Source organism: Mirounga leonina, unplaced genomic scaffold, assembly GCF_011800145.1.
Source record: "Mirounga leonina isolate KUSES-001 unplaced genomic scaffold, KU_Mleo_1.0 Mir_165, whole genome shotgun sequence".
NCBI classification, from domain to species: domain Eukaryota; kingdom Metazoa; phylum Chordata; class Mammalia; order Carnivora; family Phocidae; genus Mirounga; species Mirounga leonina.
The window spans coordinates 71,368,885-71,387,338 of record NW_023270415.1 but is presented as its reverse complement, the minus strand read 5'-3'; the positions used below and the strand labels follow the sequence as shown (position 1 = coordinate 71,387,338).

The window sequence follows — 18,454 nt, the reverse complement described above, 5'->3', positions numbered from 1 at the left end:
CCCCTGGGCCAGCCAGAAGCCAAGGGCCCCGTGGTGACCTTAACTGCTTCCTGGCTCCTGTTCTGGGACCTGGTCAGTTAGGGGACAACACAGATGACATGCCTCCCCCTAATTAAGAAGCATACCTTCTAGGGGTGCCTGGGTGGCTTAGTCGTTAAGCATCTGCCTTCAGCTCAAGTCATGATCCCAGCGTCCTGGGATCGAGCCCCGCATCGGGCTCTCTGCTCAGCGGGAAGCTTGCTTCTCTGTCTCCCACTCCCTCTGCTTGTGTTCCCTCTCTCGCTGTGTCTCTCTCTGTCAAATAAATAAATAAAATCTTTAAAAAAATAATAAAATAAAAAAGCATACCTTCTAGAGAGGAAAGACAGGTGACATCAGCAAGAAATAAGATCATTTCATTTTGTGGTAAACACTCTAAAGGGGTTAAAAAAATCAGAGCAAATACATAGAGGAAAGCTGATCATGAAATCCTCTCTCACGTCTGGGATTACAGGTTCTGTGTGTATAACATCTGGTAGTGTCTACACAGTTGTAAGGAATAAGTGGTTATTTTGATCAAAACCAATATTAATTATAGTTTGTTTGCTTAAACAAGCCACTTTTGCATAATGAAAGGACAGACCTCAGCCGCCTCCTGTCTTTATTCCAAATTTCTCATTGGGCTTGATGTATATATTTGCAGGGGATGTTTCCTCTTTGCGAGGAAGGAAACAGTTTGTTTGGAAAGCATATATATTTACCACACCCAAACATCATTCCTGAAAGGCTGTTCATGTGTTTGCTTAATAAAGTGGAAAAAGAGGATAGAAACCTATCCTTCGTCCTCATGTTATCTTGACTTATGTGAAGAACTTACATTAATTCAACTTTATCATTAAAGGAAAGGAAATAGATTGGAACTTGAGTAAATGGGAATGGAATAATCAATAGAATTTTAGTAAAATTAATGGGAAATAATGATATAATAGATTTGAAAGCCTTTTAAAAAATCCATTGAGGATAATGAAGGTGATACAGGAAGGCTGTCCACTCGTTCTATTACTGTGTTATGCTGGCCTCCTCGTGGCTGCCCTGAAGATGCTTTTGTTACACATCAGGTTGCAAGCCTTGCTCAGGCCATGGGAGGGATTCCTGAAAGAACTGGAAAATAAAAAAGCAGGAGGATCACAGAATCCCACAACTGTCAAGTCACGTAATCCGTCGCTGTCTCTCAGCAATACCTTCAAATATCAGAGAAAATAGGTCTTCTCTTCATTGAGATCTCCAGGGAAGGAAATTTTGTTTGGCCCCTCAATAAATATTTCTTAAATGTTTCCTTTTCTTGAGATTAGTCTGTCTTCTCTTTGACTTTCCTCTATATCTTCATGACTGGTGGTTACTATTCACTTTGTACTTAAACCAGCCTGGGTGGCTCAGTTGGTTAAGCATCCTACTCTTGATTTTGGCTCAGGTCGTGATCTCAGGGTTATAGGATTGAGCCCAACATTGAGCCCCATGCTCAGTGGGGAGTCTACTTAAGATTCTCTCTCTGCCCCTCACCCCCTGCTCGTGCTCTCTCGCTCTCTCTCTAATAAATAAATAAAATCTTAAAAAAAAAAAAAAGTCTCCTTTGCCAGTTTTTGCAACTGAACCTGCTTTTTCCTGGGAAGTAAGGTGGGGAAAGTTTAAGTTTCAAAGTTTTTTTCCTGGGGCCTTTTCTTAGGCTCATCACTGGGAAGATTCTGAATTCATAATACACGATATCTGGCCTTCTTGGTTTCTTATCAGCTCCCAAGAGTAAATGTGTGGATAACCACAAAGAAATTCTTAATTCTTGGGGTTTTCCACCAGTGCAGCTCCAGCCCACCTCCCGCTGCCCCCGTGCCTGCCCACAGCGGCGGCACTGAAAGCTTACAGCACACGTCTGTTGTGTGGTTAGTACTTGGCTTTTGAGGGACTTTTCCTTCCGAGCAGCTCCCACATTCAGTACTAACCACAGTTTCATAATTCTTTCATTGTTGTATTGTAATACAGCCTTCAGACCAAGGTGGCAATGACATTAATGTATTTTTTTTTCCCTGCTCCATTTCACAATGGATTTGAGGCATTGGTGGAAACCCTGATGTAGGACTAAGTTAAAAATGGTTGATAATCACTGTCATCTCGTTTTGTGTTTTAGGATTTTTGCTCTTTTTTTTTTAATAAACAATACAGTACATGGTACCAAAAAAAGATTTTTTATGCACAAGGGTCCATAGTAAAAGGCTCTTACCCCACCCTCCCCCCTTGCTGTCCCTGCTGGGAAGCAGTACTAGCTTATATGCTTATATGCTTTTAGCAATAATTTAAACATAAACCCATTTTCTTGTTTTTGTGGGTTTTTTTAAGTTTTTTTTTTTTTAAAGATTTTATTTATTTATTTGAGAGAGAGAGTGAGAGACAGAGCACGAGAGGGAAGAGGGTCAGAGGGAGAAGCAGACCCCCCGCTGAGCAGGGAGCCCGATGCGGGACTCGATCCCGGGACTCCAGGATCATGACCTGAGCCGAAGGCAGTCGCTTAACCAACTGAGCCACCCAGGCGCCCTTTTTTTAAGTTTTATTTACTTTATTTAAATAATCTCAGCACCCAGCCTGGAGCTTGTACGGACAGCTCCGGGATCAAGAGTCATATGCTCCACCCACTGAGCCAGCCAGATGTCCCTGTTCTTTTTATATGAAACTTTGTGTGCTATGAATACTGTTACACTTAGCTTTTATCACATAACAATTTATCTTGAGATACTTCCGAAGTTCGACGTAAAGAACTTTCTCATTTTTGTGGCTATCGTTTAGAACTTCCATAATTTATTTAACTATTTCCCTGTTGACAAGCACTAAGCTTTGCCTCAGTATAACAGTCCTAGGGGAGCCTGGGTGGTTCAGTCGGTTAAGTGTCCGACTCTTGATTTTGGCTCAGGTTGTGCTCTCAGGGTTGTGGGATCCAGCCCCACATCGAGCTCCGTGCTCAGTGGGGAGTCTGCTTGAGATTCTCTCTCTTCCTCTGCTTCTCCCCCCACTCTCGCTCTCTAAAATAAATGAATCTTTAAAAAGAATTTAAAAAAATAAACAGTTCTACAGAGAAGAACCTTGTACTCACATGATTCTGTATTTCCTTCACTCTACAAATACTTACTGAGCACCTACTCTGTGCTAGGCAGTGTTCTAACTTCTGGAAACATAGCAGTGAACATACAGAGCCTACTCGCGGAGAACTTGCATTCAAATTGAGGAGCAGCGAACACATGAGGAAACAAGTACATATGTAAATGGAGAGGGATGGTAAATGTTTTGAAGAGAATAATGTAAGGATGTCTATGAACCGAGGAAAGGTAGAGACTGGCCAGACTAGTGGAGGGCAGGTGGGCCCCTGCCTCACCTACCAATATCCACACAAACTCCTGAGATCCACAGGATAGCGGGATGCAGGAGGCTTGTATTTCAGGAATGAGCTTACAGGAGGCTTGTATTTCAGGAATGAGCTTGCCAAGGACTCAGAGCAAAATATTACGGCAGCTATTCGTCTGTGGCAGAGAGTGTGAGTCCTGTTAGTCTTTATTTTTTTCCATCTCATACCCAAGGCCAGTGTTTTTCAACTTTTTCTTTATTATTACCTGCAAAATGCCCCCCACCCCATCCCAAGGAGCCTTTTTTAAATACATTTTTTTTAAAGATTTTATTTATTTATTTGACAGAGAGAGAGAGAACAAGTAGGCAGAGGCAGGCAGAGGGAGAGGGAGAAGCAGGCTCCCCGCCAAGCAGGGAGCCCAATGCGGGGCTCGATCCCAGGACCCTGGGATCATGACCTGAGCCGAAGGCAGCTGCTTAACCGACTGAGCCACCCAGGCGCCCCTAAATACATTTTTTTTTTTTTAAGATTTTAATTTTAAGTAATCTCTGTACCCAGCTTGGGGCTCGAACTCACAACCTGGAGATCAAGTCACACACTCCACTGACTGAACCAGTCAGGTGCCCCTTAAAGACCTTTTTTTTTTTTTTTTTTTTTAAAGATTTTATTTATTTATTTGACAGAGAGATAGCGAGAGAGGGAACACAAGCACGGGGAGTGGAAGAGGGAGAAGAGAAGCAGGCTTCCCGCGGAGCAGGGAGCCCGATGCGGGGCTCGATCCCAGGACCCCGGGATCATGACCTGAGCCGAAGGCAGACGCTTAACGACTGAGCCACCCAGGTGCCTCAAAGACCTTTTTTTTTTAACTGAACACTTCCCCCTTGAGGTTTTAATAGAATAGATGTACTCTGTATATCAAGTTTATGTGCTGTGGCCCTTTGGAGAGCCACAGCCGTTATAATATCTAAGATGTTTTTCACCCTGCTTCCCAGGAACCAAGGCCCTTGACCTCACAGAATGCAGACTTTGAATCTGTGGCTCTCTCGCTTTTGGCACCTGCCAGCCAGGCAGTTTCCCTGTGTGGGGTTGGTGAAATTGCATAGACAAAATTGTTTTGGTATTCAGAATCTTTTGTCTTTGAAAGAAGAAAGAGAGAGTTGGTTGGTTGTGATCCAGGCCCTCTGGTGGTGTGTGCCCTGGACAACTAACTTTGTGTGTTAATTGGTGGCCGAGGAGGGCAGAGCTAGGATGGCAAGCTTCCGGAAGCCCCAGATGAGAGCAGTAGACAGGAGTTGGCAGAAGGTGTCCCTTCCGCTCCACTTGGCCTTGTTCTTATTTCTTATTTAACATCCCCCTGGACTTTAAAAATAAACATGTATTCAGCACTTCCTAGGTGTCCAGAAACCCGCTAGCACTTGTCAGATGTATTAACTCCTTCACAGCGCCGTCTACAGTGGGTGATCGTATCCTCAAGTTAGAGATGTGGCTCAGAGGGTCCTCCTCAAAGCCTCAGGTGTCAGCTCGGGTCCTCCCCACTTTCTCCTTCCGCCTCTGACGGCACTTGGGGTGTCACCGTGTGGTAGTGTCCGTTGCGTGCCGTGGTCTCCTCTCTCAAGGCAGGAAGTGTTTTACTCACCTTCGCCTAGCCAGCCGCTGGTGTGGTGAGTGTCATAGAACAGGTACTTGGCAAATGACCGATGGACTGGTGGGTGGCTGGCTGGAGTGACAAATGACTACACTCTTACACAGGAGTCAAATTATTTCCTGAATGGGGGAGCCCACCGACCTCTCCAGCTGTAACCTGGTTCTGCAGGTCCCTGCCGTCTCGGTTCCACACAACTAACCCTGATTTCCCCCAAAGTGCTAGGAGTCTCCTTGACTCTTTATGACCACCTTTTGTACCATCTTAAAATCAAGGAGACGCAGGCCACTGCCTTGGAACAGTGAAAACCCTGCACTCTTGCTCTAGATTGTGCTTCCTGAATATCTTATCTTCTTAATGGATCTGGGCACAGAGAGGATACAGTGAGTAGCACAGTCGAGGCCCCTGCCCTCATTGAGAGTATGTTCTGGTGGGGGACAGAGAGTATACATATAAACAAACCAGGTAATTTCAGATAGAGGCCATAGAAGCATATGGAAAGGAGTGGTACAAGCCAGTTGGGTAGCTCCCTCCTTCCTCTGAGAGAAGCAGTTGAAAAAAAGTCCAGTTAAGGTCGACCATGTCAGTAGGAGAGCGGTGACAGGTCTACAGATGATTTGAGGAATTGTTCACCTAGGAGCACGCATGCTGCCACGTGGTCATTCAGTGCGTGGGTCCCCAGCTCTCTGCCTGCGTGCTGGAGGGGACGCTCGTCTTGCCACCCAACCTCGGCGTGGCCCTCGGGGTCTGTGAGCTGGTGCACGAAAGCCCTTACACAGAGCCTGGTGTGTGCAAGATGCTCAGTCAACAGTAGCTGATTTTATTATTCTATATGCACTTCTCTTTTAACTGTCTCCCCTCTTTGCTTTGCTTTCCAGCTCCAGGGTCTGAGCCACAATGTGATCTTCACCTTGGACTCCTTGTTAAAAGGAGACCTGAAAGGAGTCAAAGGAGTAAGTGTTCAGAAATTTGATTTTCACTTTAACTGGAAAGGATTGATTTCTTTTTTTAAGATCATAGTGGTACTTGTATTTGAAAGGCACTCTGAATATTTTTAGCATAAAAAAAGTACTTGGAAAATGATCATTGGAAAAGATGTGCCACTTCACATCGTGTTATTGACTGAAGAGTAAGATGAGGCACTTTCCTGAGTATCGGTGAGGGTCTCCATGGGTGCAGGCAGTCTGCGCTGAATCTTGGCCACATCAGTGGTGACCCCCGGGCCCAGCCTCTCCTGGGCACCAGGTCCTGCTTCACGGGTGTCCCCGGGAAGCTCGCCCTTCGGGTCTGCGCAGGCTTCTCACGGGTGATGCGTGCTCTGCGGTGCATCAGAATGTCTGTGTCAGGCTTCACGCGTCCTGTAAAGGAAAGCACTTCTGCTGAGATGTTCTTTCAGAATTATTTATTTGCCTTTAAGCAAAAATAAATTCAATCTCAGTTTCATTTTCTCTTTCCTAAGGATCTCAAGAAGCCATTTGACAAAGCTTGGAAAGATTATGAGACAAAGTTGTAAGTAGCTTTTTGTTTTTTATAGTCTTGAATTTCTTTAGAAACCGTTAACTGGAAGACTCCTCTCTTCTGGACACCAGCTTGTGTGGTACATCCTTGTAAGGGCTCAGGGTTTGGCTGTGCTGACTGAGAAGGGGCGACTCATCTCCTGCCTCGGCGTCTGGAGTGAGGTGTGCGGTCACCACCGAGTGTTCCAGCGCTCATGGCTCCTGCTACTAGCTACCAGGCTGTAGATCTGACTGTTGTAACCTTTCTTTAATTATAGTTAGCCCGTAACTATAGACTATTGGCATTTCCACCTATAATTAGGAAATAATGGCAGGGCCTGCATGCAGCGTTCCTGTGTGCGTAACCCCCTCATGGTGGCCTCACTGTCTGTGTCTGGTTCAGGGGACTGAAGCCCGGAGAGGCTGAGGAGATTGCAGAAGTTCAGAAAGCTAGGTAGGCGTTGGCAGGTCGGCCTGCTGGGGTTATTGCGGGAATTATGGAGATGATGCACGTGAGATGTGTGGTACAGACCTGGCTTGTCTTCATCTGTATGGATCATACCACCTTCCTTTGTTTTTTTGGTTTGTTTTTTTTTTAAGATTTTAATTATTTGAGAGAGAGAGAGCACGAGCAGGAGGGGCAGAGGGAGAGGGAGAAGCAGACTCCCCACTGAGCAGGGAGCCCTCTACAGGCCTCTGTCCCAGGACCCTGAGATCATGACCTAAGCCCAAGGCAGCTGCCTAACTGAGCCACACAGGCGCCCCTCCCTTCCTTCGTGATTACTACTTGGAGACATCTGTACTACGGGAGGTGGAGTGGGAGGAGAAATAGATTTTAAAGCACCTAATAAATATCTTGGCTGTGAACTTGGATAGCGATAAACATAGGAGATTTATAAAAGCCATTTCTGTCGACAGCAATAAGAGCAGAATGAAAACACAAACAAAAAAACAAATTCAGGATTAAATTTTTTTTGCCAAACTACTTCTGTAAATGTTTATGTGAGCAGTGCATTGCTGGAGACTTGCTGCCTTAGGAATACTTTTATGCATTGACAGTTATAAATGCAGCTGAGAACAAAAAAGTTTCTTAAAATGGTCAGTGACGTAAATGAATACTGTGGGCCCTCCTGTCATCCTGTCTTTCTGTATGAATGCTCGTACTTGTGAGCTAAATCCAGCCCTGCCCAGAGGCAGCTGCATGCACTAGGCTGGGGATAGAACTAAGTACATACCAAAGGGGCAGGAGTCCACAAAAGGGAGAATAAAACCTTTGCTCTAGGCTTGTGGAGTAGATCTCTTTTGTAGGACATGGAAATAACAAAACAAGACACAATATGTGCTCTGTCAACTAATATACCACCAGTATTGGGTGGTATAGCCGTATTTTTTAAATCTTTGTGTTAGTGGAAGAGCTTGAAGTACCTGCTGGTCAGTATTATGAATATCATGGAACATAAACCGTTCTCAGATGATCCAGGCGCCCTTCGTGGTACTTTCCTCAGCTGTATTTGAACGTGTCTGGATGTTCACTAGTCTGTATTGTCCTCCAGCATCTGACCTCAGTGAGCACAGTGACCACATCGTCCTTGTGTTTGGTGCTAATCTCCCAGGGCCTCACAGAGCCTTGGGTACATAGCTAGTGCATAGGGAATAGTTACTGAAAGAATGAAAGAATTATCCACATCTGGAAATGTATACCAGAAATCATGAGTTCAGTGGGTCCTGATTTTAGGATTTCACTGGAAAGGTTTGTATTTTTCTTTTTTAATAAATCCCTGGCAACAGATTATTTTCCAGGGGCACCTGGGTGGCTCAGTCTGTTAAGCGTCTGCCTTCAGCTCAGGTTATGATCCCAGGATCCTGGGATCGAGCCCCACATCGGGCTCCCTGCCCGACGGGAAGCCTGCTTCTCCCTCTCCCACTCCCCCCTGCTTGTGTTCCCTCTCTCGCTGTGTCTCTCTCTGTCAAATAAATAAATAAAAAATCTTAAAAAAAAAATTATTTTCCTAAGATAGGTTTCTTCCTCACTCTGTATAATGGTATAGGAAGTAAAAAAGAAAACAAGTATTTGATTATTTGATGTGACAGGACTCATTTGATTATGAATTACAGAAAACAAAACAATATACCTCCCCCCCGAAAAAAAGAAGAAGTTAATTTATTTGCTGTGAGAACCGAGGGGGCTGGTCTGGGGTCTTTCTTTAGACCCCAGGAGGCAGTGAGCCATCATTGTTAAGACCACAGACTGGGGAATCAGAGACCGTGGGAGGATCTGGGTGGTGCCACTTACCAGTTTTAGGACTTTGAGCCAAGGTACTTAATTTTGATGGTCCTCACATATAAAAGAGTAGAAAAATTACCTACTTCTCAAGGCTTCTGTGAGGACAAGATAACGTAATATGTTAAAGTAGTTGCCACTGCTGTCTGGCATACAGTTGGCCCTCAATCATAGTTTCCAGCAAGTTTTTAACGATAAAATAATACTTGGTCAAAACGATACCCATACATCAAACATTAAATAGTCCTTGCATCGGTTGAGACTTATTCTCACTGCGTAGAATAGAAGCCCCGATAACCGTGGCTTCGACAAGGGTTTATCACGAGAACGTACAGCTTCCAGGGCAAACCGGGCACCCAGCACAGCCATCAACCTTACACGCTGTACAGACGTCTGCGCTGCTGCTGAGCACCGGGAGAGGGAGTCTTAAGGAGGCAGTGGGCGTGCTTCTCGTGGAAGGCCACAGTGGTCCCCGGCCCAGCCCTCCTGTCCCGCTGCCTCCTGTCCTGTTCCCCCTGCTACTGCTCCCCGGCTTGTCTGTCTCTGTTCCGCCGTGTTCTCTTGCTGCTCCTTCCTGCTTCACCGGATGTGCTCCTGCAGCAGATGAGGGCTCAGCTCTCATGCACAACCACCCCCATCACGTCCCCACCCCCACCCTGTTCATCCAGTGTGGTTCATGCAACAATTTTTGGGTAAACCAGTTGACAGTGTTGGAACTTCTGTGAGTGCAGATGTTCGGTGCCCGCTGAATGGTTTGTTATAATGGATTTCCGTTCTTACGGCACCATTTTTTGCTTTTCCTTAATGAAATAATTGCCTCATTTCTTCATTTGTTGGTTCTATTTGAAAATTTTGTGAACTTTTGTTATCTGTTCCAACCGATGTGCAACACCTATTAATAACGTTTCTGTTTAGAAAATACACTCTACGCGTTGTAACAGTGACTATATATGGATTATCATTAGGTTCTCTGGCAGTCCCTTCTTTTCTTCCTGGAGGACTCTTGCAGAGCTCTTTAGATCCGCAGCTGTCGTCCTGGGCTGCCCCTCCATGGGGGCTCTCCTGCCTCCTCTTCCCTGGCATAGTCCCATATTTGACTGGCACGCTACCTCCAGTCGTTTGCAGGGAACAGCTTTAAAGGAGGGAGATTTTTCAGATTTTGACATGTCCAGAAATATCTTCATTCTGCCATCACACAGAATGAGAGTTTGGCTAAATGTAAAATACTAATTTTATAACCATATTCACTTGAACTATTGACGGCATTTCTCCACTGTTTTCTTATTTCCATTGTTTGCTAATGAAAAAAATTCGATGCGTCTTTGATTCCCATATCTCTGTGTGGGGCATGTGGGGCTTGGGGAAGGAAGTTCATTTATTTTCAGTTAGAAAATGTTAGTCTTTTGGGGCACCTGGGTGGCTCAGTCTAAGCATCCGACTCTTGATTTCGGCTCAGGTCATGATCTCAGGGTCGTGGGATCAAGCCCATGTCAGGCTCCATGGTCAGCAGGGTGTCTGCTTGAAGATTCTCCCTCTCCCTCTGCCCCTTCCCCTGCTCGCTCCCTCTCTCTTTCTCTCTCTCTCTCTCTCTCAAATAAATAAATCTTTAAACAGAAAAGAAGATGTTAGTCTTTTTTTTTTTTTTCCCAAAGTTTCTACGAAGTTTCTTCAAGTGCCATGGTGCGTGCATTGACCTTCTCTTTGCAATTTTTAGTTCTTCGGTTCTGGAAATGTTTCTTGTCATTCCTCCCGTCTGTTTGTTTGTTTTTTTTCCTAAAATGCCTCACTATATAGTGTTGGACTCCCCAGGTTGTTCTTAACAATTTTCCTCTCTTTTTTGTCCTATTTGTCTGTTACGTTTTAGGTTATTTTCAACCTTTTATTCCCACTATTTCAGTTGACTTTTTTATTTGGCTGTCATATTTTCAATCTCCAAAGCCCTTTTTCTCAATTAGTTGGGAGGTTTAGGTGGTCTTTTTATAGTTTCTTGTTGTTTCATAGATTTATTATATTATATTATTATATATAATATATAATATATTATATTATAAATACAGTTTATTCCACAGTATTTTAGCTCTCTGAGGATTTGATTATATTTTATAAAATATTTTTTTTCTTACTGCCTTTGGTTACCTCACCACCACGCCCAACTTGTTATTTTGATCTCTTGCTTTCATTTTGGAGGCTTTCCTAAATTATCTTATCATCCTTCACTGCCCATTCATATTTGAGAGCAAAGCACCCAAAAGTTGTTGAAAAGCTCATACATGTCAGCAGGGCCTGTCAAGAATGCAGTGAGCTGCCTTTTTAGGTTTTACGATGTTGAGACAGCTTTTCTTCTTCTTCTTCCCTTTTTTTTTGAGAGAGAAAGAGTATAGGGAGGGGCAGAGGGAGAGAGAATCCCAAGCAGACTCCTTGCCTCCCTGCTGAGTTCAGAGCCTGACCGGGGGCTCGATCCCAGGACCCTGTGATCACAACCTGAGCCAAAATCAAGTCAGATGCCCAACCAACTGAGATGCCCAGGTGCCCCAAGACAGCTTTTTTATCAGGAGCATTCTAAATGTCAGTATCCAGAGGTGTGTCTTCCGGCACCATTCAGCCCCCTGAGCCCCCATCTGGTGATCGTATGTAATGGCATCTGGTGATCCTATGTAAAGGCCAGGGAGGCAGGGAGCCCTATTGTTCGGGGTACGTGCTTTCTCTTTTTCTCTGTGTAGACCTGCTGGTCCAAATATTTGCTGAATTCTCTCATCCGTTTTTGTTTTCAGTTCTTGTCTTTGGGAGATTATATTGTTTATGATTTTTGTATCATATTAGTGGGATTATGGAAGGAAGAAGAAATGAAGACATGTGGTCAAGTCACCACATTAACCCAGGAGTCTACTGCTGTGAAGTTATGCCTGCTCCTCACATTTCTTCTCAGATGTCTTCAGCTTTCTGCTTCTCTCCCACCCACACCAGTGGAGAGAGCTGAGGCTTACTCTCTGTTTTCACACCTACTTGATGGCCAACGTGGCATGATAAGATATGGCATTATGGTGTTAGAGGAATCCCAACCACATTTATAGATTTCCCAATGGGTTGATTTTCTACCGTGTTTGTATATAGATAAGGATATTGGCTTTCTTTGGGGTTTGATTCCCCACCACTACAATTTAAAAGAAGACTTGAAGGCTAAGTCAGTTCATCTTTGCATTCACAACTAAAATACTCTTTTTGAAATTGGAAGTCTGTTTTCAAGTTAGATGGACTTTCGGAAAGAGGGTGGTAACCATTGGTGTTACTGCCAGAGTACCATCTATCATAGCCAAGCATTAGCCTCAGGTTGCATTGGTTTAATATGGGCCCTCCTTTATAATTGCCTGCTTCCTTCTTGGCCCCCTCCTCACTGAAGAACATTTCATAGGATTCCAGATTATAGATTGGGACTTCTCCCATCCTTATTTTGTACAATCCAATACCAGATGGTTGAATGATTAAAATGTGTTAGGGGGATATGGAAATCGCCCAGGTTTAGAGGAATATTGGAAATTACCTTTGACTACTTTTTGTGCATGTCCATTGTGCACTTTGATTGTCTTGAAATAATTCTCAGACTCATCAGCTGTTGGTAATCAAGATATGCCTCCGGTCTCCAACTTTCTGATTCTTTTTCATCCTAAAGTACTTGACCCAAGAAAAAGTCAACTGTCAAGATTTCTTCATGCCAAACAGAATGTGAGAGAATTTGTAAGAATTTATCCATGTGGGGGCACCTGGGTGGCACAGTTGGTTAGGTTAAATGTCTTACTCTTGGTTTCACCTCAGGTTGTGATCTCAAGGTCATGAGATCGAGCTTTGTGTCAGGCTCCGCGCTCAGCGCAGAGATTACTTAGGACTCTCTCTCCCCTCTTCATGCACTCACTCTCTCTTTCTCTCTCTCTCCTCTCTAAAATAAATAAATAAATCTTTAAAGAATTCATCCATGTGTAAGATCAGAGTTAAAATGTGAGAGATTTCCTAGGTGAAAATCTGTACAGTGTGTTCTTTTTGATTCTTACTTTGGTCAATATTACCAACTTATGTAAGAGTTCCTGCCTCTTACTACTCTCGTAATTAAGAAACAATCAGTGGCTCTCATTAAAGGAAAGACGTGAGTATTTTTTTTTTAATGATGGCATCTGCTTTAATTACAGTACAAAAATTGAGAAGGAGAAAAGAGAGCATGCAAAGCAGCACGGGATGATCCGCACAGAGATCACAGGAGCTGAGATCGCAGAGGAGATGGAGAAGGAACGGCGCCTCTTTCAGCTGCAAATGTGCGAAGTAAGAACAGCTTTTACAAGCATTTGCCCAGAGTTTCCTTAACTGTGATCTTTCCTGCTAGTCAGGAGTTTTTATGCTTAAATGCAGGCTGTTTGATTATTAGAGGAGGGGACTGTTGCTTAAGGGTTCTCATCTCCATTTTTCTCCAAGCCTTTTGGGATCCGCCATTTCACTGTTGTCTCATATTTTGAGCCTTGGTCCTGTGGGGCTCTTTATGCCAAAACAGGATTCTTTGGTGAGAACTTTAATGTTGCTTGTGAGTGAGTGTGAAAAAAAATGTTTGATGAGGAAGTAACACTGGTGAATATGAAGTCTTCCTGGTACAGGTTTAGAGCATGTTTTTTGTTTTTTTAACCACGTGTCCAATTTGAACGAAAGCTTAAATAAAGTAGTCATTAAGAAAGCCTGAGTTCATGAAAGAAATGTAGTGAAAGCATGCTCCCTTGGACTTAAAGCAGTGGTTCTCAAACTGGGTTCCCAGTGAGCACTGGCACTCCCTGACCTGGCCTTCTGCTCATTCTGATGCTAATTGTGTCATAGAGTTCCTTTTACAGTTCTCCAAAAATATTAAAGCGGATAGAATTTTCTTAATTTTAAATTTTTTCTTTTTTAAATGTTCTTTTTTCCCCCTCCTCATACTTTTAGCTTCTTCTCAAACCTATCTGCTCATAAACACTTCTTCATAATAAAACAAGTGAAAAGGAAGCAAACAGTATCAACAGAAAATCTTGACCACTAGTAAAAACCAGACCTGGTAGTGTTAGTTAGCTGCATAAATTAATAATGGGTTATTTTAATTTTTATTCTTTCGTGGTTTTTTTAATCCTTTCATTCTTGAGTACCAAAAATTCTTTCTAAAAGTTTTGCTATCTGATGGCATATGCCTCAAGAGAATGCTATTTTACTTGTTTTCTGCAAAGAACAGTCAACCGTCTTTCAGGTTTTGACCATGTGAACTCTTAAGTTTGAGATCCACTGCACCAGGGGGAAATAATCAGTTATTCTAGAATGTTTTGCTATGTTTGATTTCTGTTTGTCTCGTAAACTAATCTTGAGCATTTATAAAACGCTAACACTCTAATCATTTCGTTTGTACACTTGTGACTGCCAAATCAGCATTTCCTGAATTAAACTCACACTGTCTGAAGGCAACCAAGGTTCAGTAACTTGTGCAGATTCATGATTGGTGTTCTACCCCCCCAAACCCATGACTGGAAAACCCTGTCTGTACTGAGCAACATACGATTTTGTTTTATTTCCACAGTATCTCATTAAAGTTAATGAAATCAAGACCAAAAAGGGTGTGGATCTGCTGCAGAATCTTATAAAGTATTATCACGCACAGTGCAAGTAAGTAGAATATCGTGATCCTGATTATTAGCCCAAGGAAGACCCCCTTCACTTCTTTGGTTTTCTTAATTCTTTCTTTCTGGTTTTCATTTGGTCACTCTATATAGTGTGATACTAGAACCTTCCAAAGCCACATGATAAGAAATGGTATTATCTTCCATCTTTGTTGTTTTCTGTAAATAAGTGACTCAAATCAGTGCAAGTATGTGGCTACTCAAAAATGCTGTCTTACTTATGAATCCTAAAGGTGGCCTTGACAGTCTGTGAAGCTCTCGTTACAAATAATGCAACCCTGTCACCACAGAGGCCTTCCCAAGTGACTCTCACGCCCTCCTCCCTTACTTGGCATTTACCTATTATCAGGTCATTTGTTCCATGTATACCTACTTGGAGTTGTTTTTCTTTGTCACCTAAATTAGGTGAAATTATGTACTTGGGGCACTAAGAATACTTTGACTTTATACTTCGATTTCTATGTAACTGGTGGTACGTCCACTATTTATACCAGCACCATTTTTGCTTATTAACTTTGCATTTTTATTATGCTTGAGATTCTGTGGCATTACATTTGCTTATTTACTTCTTGCTTAATTACTGGATTAGCTTTCATGGGTTTTCTGGTAGAGTTTTTATGTGAAAACGTACCCATTATTAAAATATTTAATGTTCTATCTAAGAAGATCTTTGTAATTGAGACATTTGAGGAAGTCAGCATTAATATTGTGGGACACACAGAAGGCACGAGTCAGACAGAAAGAGGGGTTCAGACCTTTGCTGTGCAGCCAGGTGACTATGTGATCTTCATCAGGTTCCTCTTTAAACCTCAGTACCCTCATCTGTCAAGTGGGGTTAAGGTTAGTAGATGTGAGAATTAAATGAGATAATGCATATGGAGCCTAGCCCCATGCCGGCTATGTTGTATTTGCAGCTCTGAGGATTCCAAGTGGCACTTGAAATCATTCATTCATACATGTATTGTACAGAATTGTTCCAGGAGAAGCTTTTAATGATCAAATTGTTATTTACATAGATCTGATTTGTTAACTTTTTCCTTCTTTTCCAAGTAAATTCCGCCTTGTATAAATATGTTTCACATACAAAAAATAATACATTGAAGTGGAAACAGTTGGACATTTATAAGATAAAGTTTGCCTGTGAAAGCCTCATACTGAAGACCTGGTCTAGCCTTTGGCTTCATAGCTTAGTGGGGTACATAGGAAACTTTGAAATGTGTCCTGGTAGTCCCTAATTTTAGTTTCGGGTGGAATTTTTCATCTTTCATCAATTTCAGTTTTCCCAAAAACATCATTGCTTTGAAACCTCTACAGAAATAAGTGAAACTTTTCAGTCTTCTCCATTACAAAACTTTGGCAGCAAATCTGATTTTACCTGATTTTAGAAATCTCTCCCCCCCCCCCCCCCCCACCTTTTGAGTAAGCTCTACGCCCAGTGTGGGGCTCAAACTCACAACCCTGAGACCAAGAGGAGTTGAATGCTCCACCAACTGAGCCAGCCAGGCACCCCTAGAAATATTCTGATCTCACATTCCCCTAGCCTACAAAGAAGGTTTTAACTTCCACAAACATTAGTTTTCCAAAATGTCTGATGTCTTATAAACTATACAGATCTTAACCTTTGCTCCTAAAGGTGAAAAGAAGTGCAACTCTGACCTGGATAGCTAATGCATCCTCCATTCTTTCATTCTCTGCTTTTTCACTTTCCAAAAATATTAATCTCCTGACAAAGGCCAGTAGCTCTGGGGTAGGAAGATGAAACAAGACTCTGCCCTCAGGAGCTAATTCTCTGGTACTGGAAGTAAGTTGGGTCATTAGTCATCACAGTGGGCCTAGGAAGTAATTGCTAATATGGGCATCAGGAGAAGGAGAGACTTTCATCCAGGCAGACTGAGGAGGGCTCCTTGACAGAGGTGGTGGCAGTCGGCATTAGACTTGGGGGATGGCTAGCATCTGGCCATTGGAATCTGGTAGAAGAGTCTGTCCAGGGAGCAGAGAGCAGCAGAAGGAAACCCCACACAGTAAAAACCTCCTTGTGGGGAGAGGTATTCACAAACATGGTTATAATAGGGTTCTGCCCCTGGTTGAACCTCAAGAATTCCCACCTAGCAAGAAGCCGGGGTGGTATTCTTTCAGGGAGACTCATTTCTTACTTCAGGCAATCCCTCAAAAACCCTTACTAAACTTGTAGAGTCTCTGTACCTAATTCAGAAAGAGAAGGGGGCGCCTGGGTGGCTCAGTCGGTTAAGTGCCTGCCTTCAGCTCAGGTCATGATCCCAGGGTCTTGGGATGGAGTCCCGTGTCGGGCACCCTGCTCAACGGGTAACCTGCTTCTCCCCTTCCCACTGCCTGCCGCTTCCTCTGCTTGTGCACTCGTGCTCTCTCTCTGTCAAATAAATAAATAAAATCTTCTAAAAAAGAGAGAGAGATCTCATGTCCTAAGTACTTACTCCAGTTCTCCAAATGATTTTCAGTACAAAGTCAGGGGGCGCCCAAGAGTCCGTTTGCTCCAGTAATACCATGTATAGTCCCAGCATCTCAGCAGGGATACAGCTACTACAATGGAACAATACAGGGAGCAGAAAAGAAGAGCTTTTGACTTTCTGTTACCCTTTCCAACTCACCCACACCAAATGCTTGTCACTTTCAGACTTGAACATTGTGGGGAACATGCTGCTTTCATAACAAATATAATATCCTACTGCTCACCCATTCCTTTTCCACCTAGCAAATGTCATTATGATCTGCAGGATCACGAGCACTTATAGACGTTACTATGTTATCCTTAATTTTAAAATAATAATAGCTAACATTTATCAAGAGCAATCAGGAAATTGTAGCTCCGGAAGGATGACTAACCTGCCCAAAGGCACATTCACTCATTCAGTAGATGCTCGATAAACATGTCAAATGAACAAAGCAAAAGGAACCAAAGGAGAAAAATAGGTAAGTTGGACTTCAAATTTCAAAAAGGTTTTGTGAGTGAAAGGACGTTATTAAGAAAACGAAAAGACAACCCACAGAATGGGAGGGAAATATTTGCAAATCATTTATCTGATAAGGGTCTGGTATCCAGAATATGTAAAGAACTCCTACACCTCAACAACAAAAAGATAATCCAGTTTAAAAGTGAGCAAAGAATTTGAATAGCCATTTCTCCGGAAAAGATAACACAATGGCCGAAAACACAAGAAACAAGACTCAACGTCGTTAGTCATTGAGGAAAATACAAACCAAAACCACAATGAGATACCACTTTGCCCCCACTAGGATGGCGGAATTTAAAAAAACAACAGCAACAACAAAATGGAAACTAATTCTTGGCGAGAATGTAGGGAAATTGGAGCCTGCAACACATTGCTGAGAGAAATATAAGTTGGTGCAACTATTTTGGAAGACCTCTTGGCAGTACCTGAAAAAGTTAAGCCTAGAATTACATGGCCTTGCAGTCCCACTCCTAGGTATATACCCAAGAGGACTGAGGATTGAAAACAGGTATTTAAGCAAAAATGTGTTCATACATATTTATAGCCTCATTATTCATAAGAGCCAGAGTGCAGAAACACCCAGATATCCATCATGTGATGAACAAAATATGGCAGCGCAGTGCAGTGGAATAATGTTGGGCTGTAGGAATGCTGATTGCCCCACGAGCCGGACCATGTCGCTCAGAGGCTCCTTACTCCCTCCCCTGTCCTTGGAATGTGGTTCTGCTTTCCTTTCCCACTCCCAGAGCCTGCTCCAAGGACGTGGCCTTGAGATGGTGATGTGGCGTTGAGAACACCTGCAGGTGTATACATGACCAAGCACAGTTGGGGCTTCTCTATAAACTTCAGAGATTTGGAGGGCAGGTGCAGGGATCCAGTCATATAGCTGCCGCCCAAGACAACACTCAGTGTCAGCTCCCTTTGCTGTTATGAAAACTGCCACCTGCCCACCTGGAGGGGCCCGCCACTTTCTCAGGTCTTTTCCTGCCCTCTGTTTACAGCGGCCAGTTTC

The 18,454-nt window shown here is 43.2% G+C and overlaps 1 protein-coding gene across 3 annotated transcripts in view; it reads left to right on the top strand.

The window, feature by feature from the left end:
* The window catches only part of ASAP1 (ArfGAP with SH3 domain, ankyrin repeat and PH domain 1), a 341,917-nt gene that overhangs the window by 231,674 nt on the left and 91,789 nt on the right, over nucleotides 1-18,454 (top strand). For all 3 annotated transcript variants that reach the window (XM_035011956.1, XM_035011955.1, XM_035011957.1), the window contains 4 exons: nucleotides 5,885-5,959; nucleotides 6,466-6,515; nucleotides 12,962-13,091; nucleotides 14,356-14,441. In XM_035011956.1, coding sequence (XP_034867847.1) covers nucleotides 5,885-5,959; nucleotides 6,466-6,515; nucleotides 12,962-13,091; nucleotides 14,356-14,441 — 341 coding nt within the window. The remainder of the gene's footprint in view (nucleotides 1-5,884; nucleotides 5,960-6,465; nucleotides 6,516-12,961; nucleotides 13,092-14,355; nucleotides 14,442-18,454) is intronic.